The sequence below is a fragment of the Caretta caretta genome, chromosome 8 (assembly GCF_965140235.1).
Source record: "Caretta caretta isolate rCarCar2 chromosome 8, rCarCar1.hap1, whole genome shotgun sequence".
Classification (NCBI taxonomy): domain Eukaryota; kingdom Metazoa; phylum Chordata; order Testudines; family Cheloniidae; genus Caretta; species Caretta caretta.
The window spans coordinates 75,330,902-75,355,267 of NC_134213.1; the positions used below are offsets into that span (position 1 = coordinate 75,330,902).

The window sequence follows — 24,366 nt, forward strand, 5'->3', positions numbered from 1 at the left end:
CTAGAGTACCCACAAGACACTCAGGTGGAATCTCACTCTTTTATAAGAGAGGAGCAGCTGGCAGTGTGTTCTCCACATGAGGCCCTGTAGATTTGAAACTTTCTCCTGCACAGTCCAAAATAATTTTAATTTATTGGCTTTTTAGGGCATGTTGTTTTCCCTGGCTGCGAGGGATCGGAAGGACTTTGGTGAAAGATTGTAAAGATCTTAAATATGTTTTTGGTTGCTGGGCTATTATACCTTTAATTATTGGTCAAAGGAAAGTTGCTAGAATAATCTAATCTTATACTTGTATTTTTAAAATGTGTCAGTACCTACAGCGAAGCATAGACATCCTTTTTTTACTGAAAGAATGTATAGATTAAAAGAAATAATACTACGAACTCAATGGCAGGCTGTTCCTTTTTCTATTCTTTCAGAATGGTGAAATCTGAGGATTCCATGTGGCAGTAGAGATACTCATTAGCAGACCCCTATGTAAAAGTAGAGATGCATGTTAGCAGATGCCTTAACAAGTTAGCAGTCATTGTACTTCTTACATTCTCCGCCTCCTCCCCCCCAACCGCCCCGAATAGGCATCTTTTGGCACCATATAGCATGTAGTTTTGTTTGTTTGTTTCATGTTTTCGATAGGTCTCTTCTGATTGAGAGTAAAAGCTCTCCATCTGTCTCCCAGTTCAAATCATTTACCCAATAAGGCCCTGATCTTGCAAACTGCTCCATGCAGGTAGACCCCTGGACCTGCGCAGAGCCCCATTAGCTTCAACATTCTGTTGTATTCTATTCTATATAGGGTCTCTGTGCAGATGCAGGGGGTTCACCTCTGCAGAGCAACTTGCAGAATTGGGGTGTATCTGAATATTTTTTTTGTACCCCAGACACATTTCAGAGTTTGTACAGCTTTTTTCTCATTTTACCGGACAAAAGCATAGATTTTGGAAAAGCCAACAGATGTATTGTTTCCTCTTTCTGTTCTTGAGTTCTTTCTAGAAACTATTTTCCCCTTTCTTATCTTTCAGTGTGATAAATATAAGACTGGAGTTATTGATGGATCAGTCTGTAGTAGTCTTTGCGCTAAAGAAACTCTGTATTTTGGAAAATGTTTGTCAACGAAACCCAATAACCAGGTATGACTTTATTTATATGAGCTAATCATATGATTCTTTATCTAAATCAGGTTTGGGGGTTGTTTTTTGTAGAATATTAAACAGGTCTTATGTAAAATGAGTTACAGTTAAATTTTACTTATTTAAGTTTTGCTCACTGAGATATTCAAGGGATGAGAATTTTAAACAAGGGATCTTGTTGGCACAGCACTTATAATCCCATTCTAAAAGTGAGAAATCTGAGCTGTCAACCAGTATAGAACACTATCTTAGAAACAGCAGACAACAATTCAGAATAATGTTTGATTCTATTTTACAAGGATGATACTTGTCTGAATTTTGTATTTAATTCACATTTCTGTTTCCATGAAATAGGATGTTCGCCACTCAATCATTTTTAACTCTAGGCATTTTAAATCCAATATGCTCGGTTCAGCAAATCTGTAATAAATTGGGTAGTGGGGGAAATGAGGACAGTGATTTAGATAAATACTACAGTCCAATAAATGTATAGATTTGGTATTTCTTAGTGTATTTGATGATTCGGCATATCCTATTATGCAGATGTATATGCATGCTTTAAGTAATACTGTGTAACTCTCTACTTCTCTAATTTTACAAATGCCACTTTTAAAATGCTGAAACTTTAAATGTACAGTAAACCTATACTTGATATGGACCCTGCTCTAGAGCAGCTATGAAATCCCATTTCATAGTCCCAACTATACATATCAAATGATAGGGTCTAAATTAGCTGTTACCACTCAAAAAAGAGATCTTGGAGACCTTGTGGATAGTTCTCTGAAAATATCCACTCAATATGTAGCGGCAGTAAAAAAAAGTGAACAGAATGCTGGAAATAATTAAGAAAGGGATAGATAATAGGACAGAAAATATCATGTTGCCTCTATATAAATCTGTGGTATGCCCACATCTTGAATATTGTGTGCAGATGTGGTCGCCCCATCTCAAAAAAGATATATTGGAATTGGAAAAGGTTCAAAAAAGGGCAACAAAAATGATTAGGGGTATGGAATGGCCTCTGTATGAGGAGAGATTAATAAGACTGGGACTTTTCAGCTTGGAAAAGAGATGGCTAAGGGGAGATATGATTGAGGTCTATAAAATCATGACTGGTGTAGAGAAAGTAGATAGGGAAGTGTTTTGTTTACTACTTCTCATAACACAGGAACTAGGGGTCACCAAATGAAATAAATAGGCAGCAGGTTTAAAACAAATAAAAGGAAGTACTTCTTCACAGAATGCACAGTCAACCTGTGGAACTCCTTGCCAGAGGATGTTGTGAAGGCCAAGACCATAACAAGGTTCAAAAAAGAACTAGATAAATTCATGGAGGATAGGTCCATCAATGGCTATTGGGCAGGAATGGTGTCCCTAACCTCTGTTTGCCAGAAGCTGGGGATGAGTGACAGGGGATGGATCACTTGATTACCTGTTTTGTTCATTCCCTCTGGGGCACCTGGCACTGGCCACTGTCGGAAGACAGGATACTGGGCTAGATGGACCTTTGGTCCGACCCAGTGGGGCCATTCTTATGTTCATTACACGGTCACTTCCAAAAGTGCAAACACTCCAGATCCATTAAAGGTTTTGACAGCGTGCCTGTGTTCCGGTACAGTGTGCTTCCTCTCTCCCATCTTGCCCCACCAAACCAAAATAAATGCCTCTTATCAGCTTTAATGGAGAAGGTGCTGATGCCATTGTATAAAGCACACTTTTCATGGAGCATGGGCCTGTTGCTCTTTAAAATCGTATTTGGATGCAGTGGTCTCTCTTAAATATGTTTTAAAGTGGCACAGTGTACAGGGAGTTGCCACTACCAGTCTGAATGCTGGTTCCTTGCAGTTTCAATGAGCAAACCCAGCATTCTGACTCAGGACAGTAGAAGACAGGAGAGCTTTTGAGGAAAATTTTATGCAACTATCTCATTGTCTTTTTTCTTCATAGATGTATTTAGGAATCTGGGGTAATCTACAAGGTGTTATAAAATGCCAGATGGAAGAAATTATTCATCTTGATCTTGGAACTGAACCAGAACCAAGAAAAGAAATAGTTCTATTTGATAAACCAACTAGAGGAACTACTGTTCAGAAATTCAAAGAAATGGTATATGGTCTTTTAAAAGTAAGTATATGTCAAAGAAGAGAAAATGAGCATAGATGCTGATTCTCACCACATTTATTTATTTATTTTATTTTTTGCCTGATTCTCTTTTGTCTGTTTGTTTGTTTTCAGCAGGAAGAGTACACAAATTAAATGTAAAGTCAAAACCTACTAAGCTACAATTCCAGTTAGGTTAGGGATGACCTTTTATTTTAGCCTTGAGGACAATTTTCATATTTGTTCACTTTAAGAACCTACTGTGATTGTGGAAAAACTCAGTTATGTTACAGGCTACAGTGATTGCTGGTGAGTAGATCATATGAGCATGAAAAATTTCTGACCCAGAGTTACATGTTAGAGACAATCATGAGTAATTTAAAAGAAAAACAAAAATAGAGGGGTTGGGGTGGCATGATAGTTATTGGAATGGAAGCCAGCATGCAACTTTTACCTGTTTAAGGCTTCAACCTGTTTTTGGCCCTTAAAATCTTAAGCCACTGTTTGGAACTGTGTTGTAGCCTGGTCCCATGACATGGTTGTATTTATAATGCTAGTGGTGTCCCGAAGGCCCTATTCATACTGGGATTGAATCCTCTAGAACTCTGCTAGCATCAGTTTTGCTAACAATTGTGACCAGAGAAATAGGTATCTCTTCCTCTGCATTTTTTTTCTGCACCATACTAAAAACTATTCCTATCGTATTAAGTAGTCTGCAGCTGAGTTTTCCCAATATAGAAGTATTGATATAAGGATATGTTTACACGGAGGGTTTTCTGAACTTCTCCCTCCATTACTCTAATACAGACTAACATGGCTACTTCTCTGAAACCTGTCATTATGTCTATCAGTAACTATCATGTAACTCCAGTAGTAATAGCAACTGTGGCAGTATGAGTTTAAAAACCAAACAGAAAATCTGATAACTGATCTACAGGTGTCACTTACCCCTGCTCAGAGCAGGTCTATGCAACATGATGGTAAGAATGTTGGTGACGGGTTTACACTAGTGGTTTCCCCTATAATTAACATTGGTGGAGCTGTAAAGATGCTAGAGTAATTGCAGGACAATATCAGAAAACGTTCTGTGTAGATAAGGCTTTGAAAAAATGTCCTGTCTATACTGGTCATAGATGTGTGTAGCACAGTTCTGATTCCAGAAGAGACAGGACTTCCCTATTCAAAAGCGCAGCAGTCGTGCTGGTTTGTTAAACCAGTGAAATGAAAGTTATTATAGTAAGTGACAGAGGACAGAACTAAGTATGAAAATACATTTATTAGTATAGGAGTAGTACTAAGATATTAAAAACATATTTATGACTAGCTAGAAATTACTGTATTCCTTGTTGTAATCTCTTGTCACTATTGCAAGATGCAAGCTTTAATCAGCTGAGTCATAGTAAAACAAGCTCTGTTTATTATGAAATGTTGTTTGAACACAAAACTTTTATAGCAAAAGAACCACAAAATGTTTGTATTACAAGTAGGGTTGTCAAATGATTAAAAAATAATCATGATTAATCGCACTGTTAAACAGTAATAGAATACCATTTATTTAAATATCTTTGGACGTTCTCTACATTTTCAAATATAGTGATTTCAATTACAACACAGAATACAAAGTGTACAGTGCTTACTTTATATTTATTTTTGATTTCAAATATTTTCACTGTAAAAACCAAAAGAAATGGTATATTAAAATTCACCTGATATAAGTATTGTAGAGCAATCTCTATATAATGAAAGTAGAACTTACAAATGGAGAATTATGTATAAAAAAATTACTGTATTCAAAAATAAAACAATGTAAAAAAACTTTAGAATCTACAAGTCCACTCAGTCCTACTTCAGCCAATTGCTCAGACAACAAAGTTTGGTTACAACTTGCAGGAGATAATGCTGCCCACATCTTATTTACAATGTCACCTGAAAGTGAGAACAGGCGTTTGCATGGCAGTGTTGTAGCCGGCATCGCAAGATATTTACGTGCCAGATGCGCTAAAGATTCATATGTCCCTGCATGCTTCAACCACCATTCCAGAAGACATGCGTCCATGCTGAAGATGGGTTCTGCTCAATAACGTTCCAAAGCGGAGCGACCAATGCATGTTCATTTTCATCATCTGAGTCAGATGCCACCAGCAGAAGGTTGATTTTCTTTTTTTTGGTGGTTCAGGTTCGGTAGTTTCTGCATTGGAGTGTTTCTCTTTTTTAGACCTCTGAAAGCATGCTGCACACTTCAAAATCTGAAGAGGGGTGGAAGGCACTTCAGATTTTTAAACCTTGGGTCTAGTGCTGTATATTTCCTTAGAAATCTCACATTGGTATCTTCTTTGTGTTTTGTCAAATCTACTGTGAAAGTGTTCTTAAAATGAACATGTGCTGGGTCATCATTTGAGACTGCTATAACATGAAATATATGGCAGAATATGGGTAAAACAGAACAGGAGACATACAGTTCTCCCCCAAGCAATTCAGTCACAAATTTAATTAGTGCATTTTTTTTTTTTTTTAAATGAGCATCATCGGCATGGAAGCATGTCCTCTGGAATGGTGGCCGAAGCGTGATGGGACATATGAATGTTTAGCATATCTGGCACTGTAAAGGTTCGGACTCAGCCTGTGGTGCCTCCTGCTGGTAGTCGTCGGGAATTAGCTCACCAGCTGTCGGAGCGCCCTCTGCAGGCCGGTGATCCGCCTTCCCGCCGGCCCCCATGTCCCTCCCAGGACCCAGTGCCCTTTTCTCTGGGGTACTGCCCCCCTGGCAGTACCCCCACACTCTCAGGTTCTGGGTCTCCCCACCCAGGGGAACCCCCAACCTCTAACCTCACCTCGCCTCAGTCTGGGCTACTGCTAGTCCCCACTTAGCCCCCGTTCTCTGGGGCCGACTGCAGTGTAAGCACTACTCATCATAGGCAAGGGGGGTTGAGATCTGCTGCCTCTGCCTACCCATGGGCTGCCCCTGTGCAACCCTACACCTATTCGGCCTGTAGTCAGGCCTGCAGCCTGAGGCTTTCCAGGCCAGAGCTCCCAGCTCTTCTGGCCCTTCCCCAGCCCTGCTCCAATCTGGGTGTCTGCTCGGCACCTTGCAGCCAGGCCCTTCTCCCTCTACAGGTAGAGGGAGACTGACTAGGCTCCTGGCTCACAGCCTCTTCTAGGGGCCAGCTGGACCTGATTGAGCTGGCCACAGCTGCAGCTGCTCCCTTAATCAGCCTGGGCTTTTCCCCACAGCCCCAGCCCTCTCCCAGGGCTGGCCTCAGCCTTGTCAGGGCCGGAGCGGGTAACCACCCCACTACAGGCACGTAAATATCTTGCAAATGCCGGCTACAAATGTGCCATGCAAACACCTGTTTTCACTTTCAGGTGATGTAAATAAGAAGCCATCAGCAGTATCTCCCATAAATGTAAACAAACTTATTTGTCTTAGCAATTGGCTGAACAAGAAGTAGGACTGAGTAGACTTGTAAAACTTTAGAGCTTACATTGTTTTGTTTTTGAGTCCAGTTATGTAACCAAAAAAAATCCACATTTGTAAGTTACACTTTCACGATACAGAGATTGCACTACAGTACTTGTATGAGGTGAATTGAAAGATAGTATTTCTTTTATCATTTTTACAATGTAAATATTTGTAATAAAAAATAATATAAAGTAAGCACCTTACATTTTGTTTTCTGTGTTGTAATAGAAATCAATATGTTTAAAAATGTAGAAAAACATCCAAAATATTTAATAAATTTCAATTGGTATTCTATTGTTTAACAGTGGAATTAATCGCAATTAATTTTTTTTAGTTAATTGAGTGAATTAACTGTGATTAATCGACAGCTCTAATTACAAAGATACCTAACATAATTCATTAAAGACTCTTACTGAGGACAAGGTGCGAAGTTTTAGGAGTTAGAAAAGGAAGAAAACACATACTTTCAGTGCACCATATACATGAAAGGACCACTCAGCATAGTCCCAAAAAGCACTGTGTATGTATCGTGTAGTGAAACCAGAAAAACCAGAGCATGACCATAGACACTGCTGTAGGCTCCACATGCAGCTGAGTAGAACGGGTAAAATATTTCACTGAATATAAAAACACAGGACACATAACCAGTTTAATAGTTTTTAGAAAAAAAAAGTATAAGGAATTAAATATATATATTTGTTTTTTCTAGAGAAAGGTGGGTGAACAGGGAAATCTTTCTGAACTGGTTAATCTCATCCTGTCAGTTGCTGATGGAAACAAAGATGGTCGAGTTTCCTTACCAGAAGCAAAGTCGGCATGGGCTCTTCTGCAGCTAAATGAGTTTCTACTTATGGTGATCCTCCAGGATAAAGAACACACCCCAAAATTGATGGGGTTTTGTGGCGATCTCTATGTGATGGAAAGAGTTGAATATACCTCTCTCTATGGAATAAGCCTTCCATGGATCTTAGAACTTTTCATTCCCTCTAGTTTCAGAAGAAGCATGGACCAGTGGTTTACTCCATCATGGCCTAGAAAGGCAAAAATTGCTATAGGGCTTTTAGAATTTGTGGAAGACATTTTTCATGGACCTTATGGGAATTTTCTTATGTGTGATACCAGTGCCAAAAACTTGGGTTATAATGATAAATATGACTTGAAAATGGTGGACATGAGAAAAATTGTGCCAGAAATTAATTTGAAGGAATTAATTAAAGATCGTCACTGTGAGTCTGACTTGGACTGTGTTTATGGTACAGACTGTAGAACTCTATGCGACCAAAGTAAAATGAAATGTACCACAGAAATAATTCAGCCCAACTTGGCAAAAGTATGCCAGTTACTAAAAGACTATCTGCTTTGCGGTGCTCCATCAGAAATACGTGAAGAGTTAGAGAAACAACTGTATTCTTGTATTGCCCTTAAAGTCACAGCAAACCAGATGGAAATGGAACATTCTTTAATACTAAACAACTTAAAAACTTTATTGTGGAAGAAAATATCCCATACAAATGATTCTTAGTATCTTTAACCACAGAAGAAAACATTGTTGCCACTATAGGAGATTTACCACTTTTTATCAAAAGCATCTTTGGCATTTTTAAAATATTTCTTCTTAGCTCAGAATTCATTAACTTTCCTAACTCTTACTCCAGCAAACACTAGTATTACAGTGCTTCTCAGAGAGAGAATGTGCCACTTAATGAATTGTCTAGCAGAAGTTACAAGAGCCTTGTGGTTAGAATGCTCTATCATGGAAATAAAAAACCATGTGCTTGCCCTCTCCTTGCACTTTGGCAGAAGACCCTAAATTGGGGTCTCCTGCTGTCAATATTCACTGTGCTACCATATTGACTAATTTTAACTTTTTTTTTAATGCTGTGACTAGCATCATTCATTTGTAAATATCCACTGAGAATTATTTTTTTCCAAGTAGTGTTACAAATGCTAGCCAAAAGACCCACCACTATTAGAAATAATGTGCTTGAGTCCAAGAGACTCTTTTGAATGAAGTGAACATTTTGAGGATGAAGTTTACTAATAACTTAGCATGGCAGAATTTGCACAATGGAAAATTTTTAAATTGCTAAACTCAGTGTGACAATTAAAATTTATTCCAGAAAACGGCGTATTTTAGTATGAGAGATTTTTAGTTAGATTTTGTTTGTATACACTTTTTTACCTCATACTTACATATATTTTGAATGTTACTACATTAGCTGAAAGTTCTTAATTAAACGTCCTAGTACAACATGCCATGTTGGAAGCTAAGATTTTAAAATATGTATTATATATTTAAAAAGTCGCATATACTAGAGCAACAATATACCATTACACAATGGGGAAATAGAGAAGCTACGAAGCCTGAGTCTTAAAATGTCAGTAAGATATAAGGAAAGTTAAGCAGTAGCCAGTTTTGAAGCCAGGGATTTTGTGGACTAGGTGATTCTAAAAAGGTCAGGAGTTAAAGAACTTTAATAGTTTTGGTAGCTGCAGTGTGGTAGCCTTTATAATGGAGATCCTCATAGTAAAGGTTTAGAGTCCTTAGTTTGACTTAAGTATCTAAAACTACATTTCTAACACTGATCTAGTCTAAAAGTTTGATTTTGTAGCTAAGGCTGTGTGGCAAGATCAGCCTTGCATTTACTCTTTCCTGGTTTACTTTAAGAAATGTCTAAATTAGAGCTAGGCCTAAGCCACAGGATCGAATCTAGAGCCTGATCTGGATTTCCCTAAACTTTGGAGGTGTTCATATATGGAGTTTTTTGTTTCTATTTGGGCCCATCTTTACCCTAAGCATTAAATCAATAATTAGTTTATTATTGGAAATATTCTCCTTAGCATGTTCTTGTTTAAATTTTTACAGGGTGCTAGGTTTATTCTCTGCACCTCTGAAGCAATGAGTGAATACTAGACTTGGATCATGAGGGAAATAACTTGAAATCTCATCTTAACTCCCATTTGTCCACATTCCACACAGTTTGACTTTGCTCAGGAGTGGCTCGAGTCACAAATGAGACTTTGCAAATCTGTGTGTGTGTGTAAAGCACTTGTGAACACTGCTTGGTATTCATCCATTACTAACCCTTTGTACGCACTTAATTCACTTCTACCTTTTGTTCAAGGGAGATGAGGAAAAAAACTTTTATTTAAAAAGTGTTATTTAAAGTGTGAATTCTTTTTACTGCTTTGCAGGTCTTTTGTGTTAAACACGCTTCTTAAATTATTATTAGTATCTGGATTCAACAAAATTCTTGTTCACGAAGGCATATAACAAACATACTTAGAGAAGGTAAAATCATCCATTGTCCTTCCGTGTATGCTGTCCGAAGTATTAATTCTCTTGTTGTAGGTGTAATTTTGCTTTTTTGTAAATATTCAGTTGTTTGACTCTTGCACAGTATCTACCATTCTGCTGTCTCCTTAAAATTGACTGATCTGCCTTCCAAGAGGAGGCGTTAATATATCTGCAACTAATAAAGAAACCAAACATTAAGTATATCATTTTCTTACCAGATAATCTGAATGTGAATCCTATTACGGCTATTATGCATTGAAACTATTGAACGAAATAGTGTGGATATTTTAAATGTTTTTTGGATAACTGGAAACTTGTCGACAATGCAATTTATTGTACATTTTGATTGTTACTGCACCAGGAGCTTTCATTTAGAGTTTTGTTTACAATAAATCAAAGGAATCCTTTCCCTCTTTTACGGCAGTATTTATTCATAAATTAACACTGGGTGTTTGAAAACTCTTAAAAGGAAAACTTATCTTAAAATAACTTCAGATGTCCGGCTTCAATTTGATTCTTAATTTAAATTATAGAAAAGGAGCAAGTCATGTAACTGAACCCCAGTGAAACGTTTAGATTGAATACATAAATCATCTTGTTTGTCCATTGTCATTGGCAGAGAGTCAAATTAATGGGTGTTTTATTCTTAATAGTAATGTAATCAAGGGATGACTAATTCAATTGAATTATTTAAAGTGTTTCAAGGGACTTGAGCTCTTAACTCAAATGTTTTGAAAATGCAAGCACTGTAGTAATCTATACTGATCATTTGTAAGATCAAGTATAAATTCCTATTGTGCCAACTAAATATTACAAAAAGCATCTGAAGCATTAGGTTATGGACTCTCTTCAAGGTAATTAAGCAAGTGCAATCAGTGGGACTAATGTGCCTAAAATTAGCATGTGCTTAAGTACTATTACAAATTCACTTTTCATTTTAAAAAAATGCTGTCTGAAACAGACTACTGGCAGATTAGTTTAGTCAACAACCCTGGGCACCTTTTTCCCACTTAGTCTTTCACTGGAAATAGTGTAAATTGGTAACAAATGAGAATGGAAAGCATTGCTGGATGCTTTTAACCCCTGCCCTTAGTTGGGGTAGCCAGTGGAATTGAGTTGCCTGCCAGCAGGCCCTAATGTGTTACTCAGTTGTAGAATCCTGCTTCAGAGCTTTTGTTTAAAAAGTTCCAACTCTCATGATTGGGTAACAAAACGCAGCTTCCGTGTAAACCAGTGTAGCATCAGTGTAGCTAGCTCTAATCAAACTACGTGAGACCCCAAAAATCTGATACTAAAACCAAAAATATGGGGACCATGTAAATGAACTTAATACCAGGTGCTATATTAGTGATAGTCACATTTAATTATCACTAAAGCTGCTGACAAATTTAGGTTGAGCTTCTGCAGAGTACAGGACTTGTGCATCAGATTGGAAATTTATCCCAAAAGTCTCATTAAGACGAGCAGTTACAGGGCAAACCATTATTTTTTTTTTCCCCTACAGGGAATAGTTCTGAGATGCTATAGCTTCTCTTGTGTGATATACACATTCACTATAAAACCCTAGACTGCTAGTGGAGGGAATGGTGGCACCTTAGTGGTAATGAAACTTTGTTTCAATAGTAGAGTTAGAGGGAGGTTCTTATTTTGAGTGGGTTTACAAAAACTACAGCAGTGCAAATACTTAAATCATGACATTTTACACCCCCTTCCCACTGCAGGTGGCCATAATATTAGAACTGTAATTTAACTAGTACCTTTCCTTTAGCAAGGTACAAGAGCAGTTCTTCACATGTGTGTACAGAGGAATTTCCAGGTAACCTTGCGAGTTTTGAAATAACAGATTAGATTACATAATTTGTCAATTCAGTAGTTTGTTTAAAAACAGACTACACCAGTTCCATTACTTCTCGCCCCACACCCAACAGAGCCTCTAAAACTTTTTTTTTTCCCTTTGCAGTAAATTCACTTAACAATTGGATTCTTCCTTAATGAGCTCATTACTGCTTAATTTTAATTGGAAGACAATCCTGTTCAATAGTTTCCTAATTCCACTAACAGTATGAAAAGTTAAAAGGCAAGAACAGATTAATGTAAGCAAGGTTTTAAAACCTGGAATTAGCCTGTAGTAAGAATGCGATTGGCAGTACTAGTTTTTGGTTTTATTTAGTGTTCAACATCTTTCCTTCAATAGCAATTGCTCCAAATGAAACTGGATATTCCAAAGAACATTAGAGATTAAAATCAACATTGGTAGGATAATTCATAACTCAAGGTATCCCACTGTTTCAATTATCTAGTTTTCATGTAGATTTTTTTAAAAAAATTATTCAATGCATCTTCTCATTGCACAGCAATAATGGTATCACTTTGTTGCTAATGAACTGGAAGAACTCTGCAAGAAAGCTCATACACTAGCATTGCCACCACTATTCTTTTACATTTTCTTGATACTGAGTGGGCTACCAAATCCACTGAACACTACATTTTTGTCCTTGAGCAAGATTACACTTGCCCAAGGACAAAACTGAGGGTGGGATGTGCCAGCTAGGAGTCTCTGCAAGGGTTCTGTGTGCATCAAACAAACTCCTCCAGACGAGTGGTTTCCAACCCCCTCTGCCAGGAGCAACTTCCAAACCAACTGCTGGGCAGGTGTGATGCTTTGGCCCCTTCAGACTGCAACTCCAGAGCCTCCCTGAACTGGGCAGATACTGCAGAGCTGTTGCTAAAAGAGCTGTCCCACCACCTCCTCCCAGCCAGGTGTGGCCCCAAGAGGAGGAGGAGAAGGGCTTTCATGCTATGGGAGAGTGTCTCGCAGCACTAAGCAGAGTACAGCAGGTTCTTAAAGGACCAGACCACAGCCTCGCTGGGGCAACAAAGAGGAGACAGAGGCACGGTTTCTGACTTGCGCAGCCATATGTGTGCAGTTAATAGTGGCAATCAGTGTCTCTTGTATACATTCTTAGTTAGGAGGAATGGATAATCATGTACATACATAAACCCATTTAATTAACACTAATTTTCTTTTGGCTGTTATCTAGACTCACCAACGCCTATGACTTGTTAGCAAACTGTATTTAAAAAAATCTCATCTTACTTTCCATTTCCAATGCATAAAGCTAAAACTCCAGTAGAACTAGACAAAGGTAGTGTACTGAGAAATAGAGCCAGTGCCAAAAATTCACAGGGTGAGGAAGTCAATAGGTGACAAAATGAAACTTTACAACATTATCCAGTGATCTGTGAAATACAGTAAGTTGGATCCTTAGACATACTAAGTTACCTTGAAGACAGTCATCATGGTTCTAATGCTGTAGAATATTTTGTAAGCCTCTTTTTCAGACAGTTTGGACTTTCATTTAGATAAAGCATCTTTAGATCAAATGTCAATAAGCCAATGCTACACAGTTGCTGGTTCAATAAGTTTATTGTACTCATCAAAGTCTTCATAGAAAATTGTGGAAGATATCTTAGCTATCAGCTGTACGTTCCTGGGCCCGAAGGAAGCTAGCCTTCTTCTGAGCAACACGATCTTTCTTCTGGGCAAGGGACAACTTAGGACGGTTCCATCTGCAATGCAAACACGATATAAATACACATGGCAGTAATAGTAAATCTAAGTGCCAGAACACCAGAACTTACATGACCATAAGGAATGAGTGTGAGATTTATATTATTATGCCTAGGAAATAGTGTTTCAGAGAGTACTTTCTATAGCACTCTTTCAGTGGTTGAGGCAATGGATTAGTTGGTATATCACAACAAGGTTTGGTCACATTATGGAAGTGCACCATGTTTTTCACTATAGTATCCAGTTTACAACCAAGGGAAATAATTCTAAGGTGTGTGGCGGCAGCACTGTCCAACAGGTGACTAGCCTAGATGGACCACCAGTCTGATGCAGTATACCAGTTATGTTCCTAGATCAGCGGTTCTCAAACTGTGGGTCAGGATCCCTAATGGGGTCACCAGGGCCAGCCTTAGACTTGCTGGGACCCAGGGCTGAAGCTGAAGTCTGAGCTCCACCCCCACCCAGGGCAATGGGGCTTGGGCAGTGGCCACCTCTTCCCCCCACCCAGGGTGGCAGGGCTCATGCTCCAGCCCCCACTCCCCCCACTCAGGGCAGCAGGGCTCAGGCTCCAGCCCTCCCCCAGGGTCATGTAGTAACTTTGTTGTCAGAAGGTGGTCATGGTGCAAAGAAGTTTGAGAACCCCTGTCCTAGATCATTTCTGAAACATCCAGTTAGTTTTAACACTAAACAGGGACTGGAGGAATTAATTAACATTAATGCCACAGCTCCAGAAATTTGCTTTGTAACAGGCATATCTAACTCAAAGAAGGAAAAAATTTTACCTCTTCTTTTTGACTTCTCTCTTGGGTTTCTTTTCATGGACTGGATTCTCCCGTATACCAGCATGGGCTTTTTTATACATTTCCTCCATCTGCAAGAAATACAATGTAGTCCATAGTCATGAATGTTAGAACTTCACTCAATGCATACAAGTTGGGAGCTATCCCACTGCCAAGAACATACCAGTGAGTAGAGAAGGAATACTGACTGACATCAAATGTGATCTCTCAACATCTGTAACAGTCCTACAGAGAGGGCTAAACCAGACTGGGAACAGAACACAGCCTCCTAAGGTGCTAAGTCTTCTTCCCAGAAAGAGTAACTTAGAAGTAACTTAAGACAGAGCAAGGCTATGTCTACACTGCGTACCTTACAGCAGCACAGCAATGTTGTAAGGTGCGCTGTGTGATCGCTCTTTGTTCTCCCCTGACAAATAAAAACCACATCTAACAAGGGGCAGCAGCTTCGTCGCCGGAATGTGGCTCCCACTGACGAAGTGCTGCCCACCCCGGCACTTTTCGTTGCTAAAACTTGTCATTCGGGAGTCATTTTTCACATCCCTGAGCAACAAAAGTGCCAATGTAGACAAAGCCTAAGATTCAGTTCAAAGGAGTGCCTTAGAAAGACAATAAGCCTGCAACACCCACAGGAATTGTGCACAGACATGCACTACAGATTTCACACTAGAAACTTTCTTCTGCAACCTATCTTAAGTTCTAGAAATGCTGCTGACATCAAATGCCACCCTTTAACCAGAAGTGCAGTCTTGTGCGCTGGAGATAGGACTTTACCACAAAAAAAAGTCATCCTTCAGCTAAGAGCATGGTTAGCTTTGGAATCCCAAGAAACCTTCTCTTTACAGGGAAGAGTCTCATTGGTCTCTATCTATGGTGCTTAGATGGTCCCACCAGTTACTATAGCATAGTATGAGCACCTCACAAGCTCACAAAACCTGTGGCAGGCAGCGAATAGAGGCAAAGAGAGACTAAGTTAGTTGGCCAAGGTCACAAGAAGTCTATAGCGGAACAGAGATTTGCACCAGAGTTTCATGAAACCCAGGACACGCATCCTAAACGCTAGATCACCCTTTCTCTGAAGTCTATCCATGCTATGTGCATCGCTTTTGCAAAATGTCTCCTTCCTCAACCTAAATTAAGAACTAGCTCAGGAAGTTCTCTAAATGAAACCGGAATGTTTAGTATGCCCCAGGCAAAGGAGGAAAACTCAAGTCATTCCAGTTTCTCCAAAAGACTGTACGTGTCTGAGGGAACATTTAGTCAGGTTTTGGTTCAAGCTAGTGATTTACAACAATGGCCATGTGTGAATGAAGTAATCTGAACTAAAAAACATGCACTTTTTCACAATAGTGGTAGTGTTTTGTACAGCTGTGGCTCAATAAAGATAGAAATTTTATTTTTAATGCAAGGGTGAGAGAATGGCAGAGTCTGGGTCCCTAATTCTTAAGCCATGCAACTGATGAATTTATCAGTTAGGTGTGGGGTGATCCCATCAGAAATCACTTAGTTGTGGGAGATAAGGGAAACAGACAATAGCTGCACTAAAGCCCATCTCTAAACAGAGAACCTCGACCTTAGCAAATTTGGAAATACAAATTCCTAGTTCTTAAATAGCACTTTTCAGTGGCAGATTTCAAAGTGCTTTAAAAAGGAGGTTAACATCTTTATCCCTATTTTATAGATGGGCTAACTGAGGCACAGAACAGTAGTGATTTGCTCAAGACCACACAGCATACCAGTGGTACAGGCAGGAACAGAACCCAGGGCCACAACTTCCCATAAAGTGCTCTATGCACTAGACTAAGCCACTACTAAGGAACAATTCTGACTGGTTTAGGTAAGTTTTCTTGTCTAATATAGAGGTTCTCTTTAAACATGGAATGCATCTAAACCACATCTCAGAGACATTTCCCCTCCCTTCATGACTGCAGTATATTCCTGGCAACTGCACACATGGAAGCGTACCATTAGTAGTCTTTAATGCAGATTAGTGCCAGTGTGGACATTGCTATGTTGGCGGGAAAGCGTCTCCCACTGGCACAGCTACCACCCTCGTTGGGGGTGGTTTAATTATACCAGCAGAAGAACTCTCTCCTGCCAGCACAGAGTGGCCATACAGGGGACCGTACAGCGGCACAGGTCCAGATATGTAGACACAGCCAAAGTTATTTCAGTAAAAATTTGTCCGTTGGTCAGCCCTGAAAGGATTTTGAAAGCTTACAGCTCTTTAGCCTATCTAGTGTATGGGCAATAAGAAAGAGTTCTTACTGTAAGAAGAAGACTTGACTACAGAATTCATGGCAATATAAACTGCATAAACTGCTTCAGAGAATATAGAAGTTAAGATTATAAATGCCAAAGTTTCACTGTAATTTTCATGGAATTTCTTAAATATTTAGTACACTAAAATTTAGTTGGAGTTATTTTAAGACAAGACGTTAAGACAAAATGATTTACAAGAAACCAAAATAATACCTAAAAATTAACAAGGGGCTATATATAGTGTTCTCACATTGTACTGCTGTTTAATCAGCTTTTTCAAGTGATACAAACAGAAGGTTCTCAGAGAATCAGGAGTGACAGGGAAACAAGTAAAAAACGTAACAGTAGGACAGGCAAGAAACCATTGGCAATGAAGAGTTAGTTGGAGGAAGGGTAACAAATTATTCTGGTAGAACAGTGTCATGGAAAGGAGTAGATAGTTCCTTGGTCTGATATTTGTCAAGCAACACATTTAACAAGCTGTTAAGCTTTTTGATAGCAGGTCACACCTTTAGCATCTTTTTGGTGGATGAAGCATGTAGTATGACAAGAGAGGTCATATATTTGGCCTTCATTACCAGCTGTTGGTTCAGGGAACGTGTCCAACTTTTAAGAATCATATCGCTAGGTTTGCAGAGGCCTGGCATTGGAAGTACCACTCTGGTCTGATAACATGCTATCTATATGGCCCACTTTATTATTTTACAAAGTATTTGCATTACTAGCATAAGTTTTAAACAAGACATTATCTTTTAGTGCCACTACTAATATGCAATTAATTTACAGACAAACAATGTCTTACCATGTCAGGTGTTACATTGTTCTTTATATACTGGGAGAACTGTTTTTTGTAAGCATCTTCATCCTCCTCCATCAGGTAACGCATGTAACCTGCAACATTCTGACCCATGATGTGTGTGCGATGAACCTCTGCATTGAATTCTTTGCTTTCCGAGTCATAACCAGGGAAACGTTTGGTACTATGAAACACGAGTTATAGGTTAGTGGTTAGAATCTTACATCACCTAATCCACGTTGGTTTAAGAAGTTCTTTAAGATTCAGAGACTGCATTCTACAAGTCTCAAGTGACTGATACAATATAGCTCCTTGACAGGTAGCTGGAAAGCGTGACCAACGAAAAAGAATTTAAACCAGCTGACAGATTATGCTTTCTCTAAGCAAAGTTAAGAAATCAACTTGACATCCTCAGCTGCCATCAGTCCCGTCTTGAAACAATGACATACGTCATACACAGACCGAGGACCAACTACAGACTGTTCAGTCACTGGGGTATCATCATATAGCAGCCGAGTTAAAGAGCAGACAGAAGGCTGACAGCCTAAAGAAAAGCAGCAACACTGAACTTTCCCCTTTTCCATTAACTTATCCCAGCGACTGTTTGCAGACTATTTTTCACACCTGCATTCATAGAAGCAATCAATAAACATCAGAATTAGGTAATGCAGATGACAACCATGAGTCATGATCGTTCACTGATTTTAGCTTAAAGCAGAGGTTGCCAGGACTTCTACACAGAAACGTGTGCCACCACTGTAGACAGATTTTAGATTCTGGCCCAAGTTTCCACTAATAGTTGTATAGAGGGCCTAAGGCCAATGATCATTTTGAACCTGGTGTACATAGTTTCTCAAAATAAAAAGTCCAACAATAGGAGTTAAGACAGATTTAAAAAGAATTACACATTACTACAAATTGTTTCTATGGCACTATGAACAGTAGGAAGTGTTTATTCTGTTTAATTGCAGTCACTAGATACTCAAAGTAGAAGGTAATTATATTGCTGTATTTTAGTAACCTCTAAATAAGCATTAATCTTTCTCCCTTAACTTCAAAAGTCCTTTGAAGGAATGTCAATAACATCTACTGAAACAAGTAAATACAACTTGGATTAAACCTAGTTACCACATTAACAGGGTCACTCCACACTGAATTGAACTAACCTAAGGTGAAGTTAAAATATCACTACAATGCATACAAAGATGTGAAGTCTCCCTTTTGACCAATTTATCTGAGATTAAGTTACCTATGAGGGATGGACAGGCCACCATCCACTGCGCCCTTTAGCGCACCGAAGACTTTGTTTCCAGTGGTAGTTCTGGCAAGACCTGCATCCAGGTAGCATGTAAAAGCACCAGGCTGTCCATCCACACTTTCCACATTATATTCATCACCAGTTACTTCAACTTGGCCTTCATAAATCTTATCAAGGCCAAATTTGTTCAAAAGCTGTAACAGGAACAGTACAGTGTAAGTATGTCTTCCTCCAGAGTTCTCTCCACATTTAGGTTCTTTGATTTAAGAGCCAAAAGGAAGTGTTTTCATGTTGCAAGACAATCGTAATAAAACTTGGTTCTGTATTTGTGGCAGTACCCAGGTATTCTACACTGGTGCTCTCTCAGTAATAGTGCATACTAATCTCATCTTCAGAAGGTTTTAACAGCAACCACTAAATAAATCTGTGCATACTTTAGCCCACCCATGTTTATCAGACAGCCACATTGGGGCAAACAAATCAATCTACAAATTCAGGGTTTTTTAAAATAAATATTTAGAACACAATTCCAAATAATTCAGTGGTACATACATAAGTGGAACCCTCTGTTTTGTAAGACAGACTCCTTTATTTTCTGCCCATCTACTGAAGTAAGCCCTTTGACATTTAGATATAAGTTGAGTGGGTACATACCCTGCGAGCCAGCAGCAGGCCCGTACAATAGGCTGCAGCATAATTGGTCAAACCCACTTTCACACCATACTTTGGCAGCTCATGAGAGTAGGCAGCACAGACTATCATATCGCCTTCGATCCTGGCATATGCAATCTGACAACAAAATAAACGTTAGTGTTCTTACACTGGTTATAATATTGTGGGCTCAACCTGCCTCCCGTCTGCATGTGGAAATCCTACTAAAGTCAATGGGAGTACTGCAAGACCTCCACATGCAGGTTTGGAATACACAAGTTTAGATCTAAATTCTTCATCTTTCCTCATTTAAAACATGATGATGAAAGGTTTGAAAATAAACCACAAAATTTAAAAAATTTAAAAAAAAGTAGAGTTGAAGTACAGCTGTGAGATAATGCAGCCTCAATACTGCTTTTTCTGTTGCATCAGAGCTAAACTGACAAATAGAAACAGGCACTTCTATCTGAGCCTCGCCCCCTACCATTACAATAGTTAAGATGACAACAACAGTTATTTTCTTAGTTTCACCTTTGTGTATTTGACAGCAATTACATCTAGTCAACTTCACCGTTCATCTGCATTCAGATATTTCCTCTAGTTGTGTGGTACTTTCAGACAGCAAGAGGAAGGAAAGTGTTTTTAAAAACTTGAAGAGGACTAAGGGGTATGGGCAGCATTTGTAGACAGTCTACTTTTTTATTGCAGTTATCTGTTGTCCTGGTTTCTACAAACTTGGACTGTGATATAGTCTTCATTAAGGACTATAAAAACAACCTATATGAAGTTTCCAAGTTTAAAGTGTCCTTTTGCACAGACAAGGAAAGTCTATTCACACAGAATTCAAAAGGTGTCACAGAATATCAGGGTTGGAAGGGACCTCAGGAGGTCATTTAGTCCAACCCCCTGCTCAAGGCAGGACCAATCCCCAACTAAAATCCTATGATTCAGGATTTTATGGACAAGCTGTTAAAAGCACATTTGCTTCTGGAGCCAACAGAATCTTTGGGGGTGAGGAGACCCCACAACAGTGAAGGAGTAGAATCTAGCTGTCAAAACCACATGGTCAGTCTTGCTTCTTTCTGCCTATGGAAGATGGGGATAGCTCACAGTGCACCTCATTCTGAACTGAAAAACTAGCACTCAAAATTAAGAAAACCTCTTCATTTCTGATTCAGCGGTGAGGGTTTGAACTGCCTCTGAGTGTCGATGCAGTTACATGAGTTCAATTGTATTTGTACCATGAGAGCTTATTCCCCATCTGGGAATAAGCACATTTATACCTGTATAACTGCATCCATGATATAACTGCAATGCTTTATCTAGAATGAAAAAAATCACACTCCTAACACACATTGCTATACCACTACAAAAACTGTGGTTAGACCAGGCCTTAGAACGCAGAGTTGCTTTTTTCCCTTCTTAGTGTAAAGATAAAAAAGACAGTGCTTTGGTATAGCCAAGTAAGCAAAGAAATCCTTACCTGGCAGATAATATCTCTGTTGGTAATGCGTACTATCATCCTGTATTTAGGGGTGTTATACTTGTTTTTATCTTGAATCACCAAACGCTTACGGGCATAATAATCAGTCTTTCCCTCTGAAAAGACAATAGTTTTAGTATGGACATGAGAAACAAACAACAAGGACATACATCAATATAGTTTACTTTGAGCTATGGAAAAATTAACTGTACCTCTCCTTCTCCTGAATTTCACTTGGTACCTCTTGAAGTAGGCCTTATTCTTGACAACTTTCACAAACCCCTTGAACAAAGAAAACATAATTACAACTGGACATAATTATCACAACACCAAGAAGTCTAGTGATGGCTATCCTGAATTAAAAAGTGTCTGTGGGGCGGGAGGAGGGGTTGAAAAGCTAGAATATACAGTGTTTTCTTAGACTAAACACATTAAAAAAATCAGAAGTTATCCCAAGGGAAAAGAGGAAAGCAACCTTCAAATTCTAACTTAAGGCACATCTTATTGTCTTATTTCATGTGGATTTATGTAGAGAAATACAGCAGAGGCTCATTAGATGTATACATATTCATTAATTAGATGCTTCTTAAAAGTATGTTACCCAAATAAACGAATTTAATCAATTACCATGTAATCATAATTACTTTCACAATCAAACATGCTCTGTAACCTTTTGAGCCAGATAATAGTGTCAAAAAGACAATTAGCAGCTTTAATGTCAACATGATAAGAAAACTTCCAACCACTCTCCACTACTTATCACTGACCACACTAAGCTGGCACATTTGCATCAAAGCCCACCTGTGGCAACGAGGGGAAAAGACTACTGGTATGAAACAGGCGCTGCCAAATTTGACGCCAACAGCCAGTTGCTAGAGAGGGCACAGGGCATTTTCACAACAACCCAGAGAGACCGAAAAGCAAGTGCTTTGCTTCCCCTCCCACCCCAGCTGATATAAACCAGAAACACCCCGTGACCTGCTCCTCCCCCCACCCCTCCGTCTCACTCGCAGCTAGAGGCAGCGCCGAGCACAGCCTGGCCATACGCTAGGCCAGGGCCATGCATGCGCGTCTCCGGCTGCCATGCGGAGCCCCGCAGACATGGCCCGGCGCTCTCCACCGCACAGCGCCGGCCGCACTCGGAGACGCATGGCGGAGACACCCCGCCCGCCGCTCCCTATAGCCCGGAGACCGGCGCGGGCGGAGAAGGGGCGATGACAAGGAACCGAAGCGGGTCTGAGGGGGGCAGGCACGGGCCTGAGGAGCCAGCAGCTGAGGCGCTGTGCGAGGCCCGTGCCAGCGGCTACTGTCCCCGGGGAGCCGCCGGCCCTGCCCCGGCAGCAGCGGGCCCGGGCGGCGGGGGCGGCCATTAGGCCACGCTGGAAGCTGCTGCAGCCGGGCCCGGGCGCCTCCCCAATCAGAGTCCATCGGGCCGGCGGGGACGGCGCTGGAGGCTGCAGCGGCCGCGGGGGCACCAGCCCGTATCCCCCCTACCCGTGCTGGGCCCCTGGTGCGCGGTACTGACCATTGCGCCAGGTTCTGTCCCGTCTCGGCTTAGGCCGGGGGCCGCTCCGCGCAACGTCCACAGCCCGTAGCACTGGGGGAAAAGGCCGTGCCCACTGCGCAGCCGCAGCACCTAGCCTGGCCGACGAGGCGGAGGGAGTCGCCGCCGCGAGAGAGGGCCGCCGTGCACTCCAGGGGCGCGAACGGAAGTTGGCGCCCCCTCCTGGGAAACAGAGAAACCGCACGCCGGAGCCGTGAGTGCCGAGGAAGGTTCCGGCTCCCGGGAATGGCCGCGCCCCACTTGCCAATGGCCTTGCTTAGCTGAACAACTTTATTTGAGCATAAGCTTTCCTGAGCTACAGCTCACTTCGTGGGATGCATGCAGTGGAAAATACAGGGGGGAGATTGATATACACAGAGAACATGAAACAATGGGCGTTACCATACACGCTGTAACCAGAGTGATCAGGTAAGGTGAGCTATTACCAGCAGGGGGGGAACCTTTTGTAGTGATAATCAAGGTGGGCCATTTCCAGCAGTTGACAAGAATGTGTGAGGAACAGTGGGGGGTGGGGAGGTGGGGGATAAACATGGGGAAATAGTTTTACTTTGTGTAATGACCCGTCCACTCCCAGTCTTTATTCAAGCCTAAGTTAATGGTGTCCAGTTTGCAAATTAATTCCAATTCAGCAGTCTCTCCTCAGAGTCTGTTTTTGAAGTTTTTTTGTTGAAGAATTGCCACTTTTAGGTCTGTAATCGAGTGACCAGAGAGATTGAAGTGTTCTCTGACTGGTTTTTTAATGTTATAATTCTTGACATCTGATTTGTGTCCATTTATTCTTTTACATAGAGACTGTCCAGTTTGACCAGGGTACATGGCAGAGGGGCATTGCTGGCACATGATGACATATATCACATTGGTAGATGTGCAGGTGAACGAGCCTCTGATAGTGTGGCTGATGTGATTAGGCCTTATGATGGTGTCCCATGAATAGATATGTGGACACAGTTGGCAACGGGCTTTGTTGCAAGGATAGGTTCCTGGGTTAGTGTTTTTGGTGTGTGGTTGCTGGTGAGTATTTGCTTCAGGCTGAGGGGCTGTCTGTAAGCAAGGACTGGCCTGTCTCCCAAGATCTGTGAGAGTGATGGATCATCCTTCAGGATAGGTTGTAGATCCTTGATGATGTGTTGGAGAGGTTTTAGTTGGGGGCTGAAAGTGATGGCTTAGTGGCCTTCTGTTATTTTCTTTGTTGGGCTTGTCCTGTTGTAGGTGACTTCTGGGTATTCTTCTGGCTCTGTCAATCTGTTTTTTCACTTCAACAGGTGCGTATTGTAGTTGTAAGAACGGCTGATAGAGATCTTGTAGGTGTTTGTCTCTGTCTGAGGGGTTGGAGCAAATGCGGTTGTATCTTAGAGCTTGGCTGTAGACAATGGATCATGTGGTGTGGTCTGGATGAAAGCCGGAGGCATGTAGGTAAGCATAGCAGTCAGTAGGTTTCCGGTATAGGGTGGTGTTTATGTGACCATCGCTTATTAGCACCGTAGTGTCCAGGAAGTGGATCTCTTGTGTGGACTGGTCCAGGCTGAGGTTGAGGGTAGGATGGAAATTGTTGAAATCACGGTGGAATTCCTCAAGGGCTTCTTTTCCATGGGTCCAGATGATGAAGATGTCATCAATGTAGCACAAGTAGAGTAGGGGCATTAGGGGACGAGAGCTGAGGAAGCGTTGTTCTAAGTCAGCCATAAAAATGTTGGCATACTGTGGGGCCATGCGGGTACCCATAGCAGTGCTGCTGATTTGAAGGTATACGTTGTTCCCAAATGTGAAATAGTTGTGGGTGAGGACAAAGTCACAAAGTTCAGCCACCAGGTTTGCCATGACATTGTCGGGGATACTGTTCCTGACGGCTTGTAGTCCGTCTTTGTGTGGAATGTTGGTGTAGAGGGCTTCTACATCCATAGGGGCTAGGATGGTGTTTTCAGGAAGATCACCGATGGATTGTAGTTTCCTCAGGAAGTCAGTGGTGTCTCTGGGAGTGCTGGTAGTGTAGGGCCTGAGG

At 40.7% G+C, this 24,366-nt stretch overlaps 2 protein-coding genes and 1 non-coding gene across 7 annotated transcripts in view; 1 reads left to right on the plus strand and 2 right to left on the minus strand.

The window, feature by feature from the left end:
- DIPK1A (divergent protein kinase domain 1A) overlaps positions 1–10,392 on the plus strand; it is a 40,612-nt gene extending 30,220 nt beyond the window's left edge. For all 4 annotated transcript variants that reach the window (XM_048859840.2, XM_048859841.2, XM_048859842.2 and 1 more), the window contains 3 exons: positions 1,020–1,127; positions 3,075–3,251; positions 7,397–10,392. In XM_048859840.2, the coding sequence (XP_048715797.1) occupies positions 1,020–1,127; positions 3,075–3,251; positions 7,397–8,209 (1,098 nt within the window). In that variant the 3' untranslated portion in view covers positions 8,210–10,392. The remainder of the gene's footprint in view (positions 1–1,019; positions 1,128–3,074; positions 3,252–7,396) is intronic.
- A 3,001-nt stretch (positions 10,393–13,393) lies between these two features.
- On the minus strand, positions 13,394–22,462 carry RPL5 (ribosomal protein L5). Of its 2 annotated transcripts, XM_048859847.2 has the most exons (8): positions 22,329–22,462; positions 21,016–21,085; positions 20,804–20,919; positions 19,324–19,458; positions 18,661–18,863; positions 17,418–17,595; positions 14,339–14,427; positions 13,394–13,555 (listed from the first exon to the last, which is right to left on the minus strand). In XM_048859847.2, the coding sequence occupies exons 1-8, from the start codon at positions 22,329–22,331 to the stop codon at positions 13,456–13,458; spliced, it is 894 nt and encodes a 297-aa protein (XP_048715804.1). In that variant the 5' UTR covers positions 22,332–22,462; the 3' UTR covers positions 13,394–13,455. The 2 variants fall into 2 exon arrangements, with proteins under 2 accessions (XP_048715804.1, XP_048715803.1); XM_048859846.1 differs by lacking the exon at positions 22,329–22,462 and having other exon boundaries at positions 21,016–21,118.
- Positions 17,826–17,921, minus strand: LOC125642030 (small nucleolar RNA SNORD21). Its single transcript, XR_007358238.1, has one exon. It is a non-coding gene; the product is annotated as a small nucleolar RNA SNORD21 (small nucleolar RNA).
- Positions 22,463–24,366: the final 1,904 nt, after the last annotated feature.

Excerpts from the sequence above, each read along its gene's own strand:
- RPL5 (XM_048859846.1), bottom strand. The coding sequence starts at position 21,103 with ATGTTTTCTTTGTTCAAGGGGTTTGTGAAAGTTGTCAAGAATAAGGCC. Across the intron at positions 19,459-20,803 it reads ACAGAGATATTATCTGCCAG|ATTGCATATGCCAGGATCGA; the intron begins GTAAGGATTTCT and ends TTTTGTTGTCAG. Across the intron at positions 13,556-14,338 it reads AGAGAAGTCAAAAAGAAGAG|ATGGAACCGTCCTAAGTTGT; the intron begins GTAAAATTTTTT and ends TTTGCATTGCAG.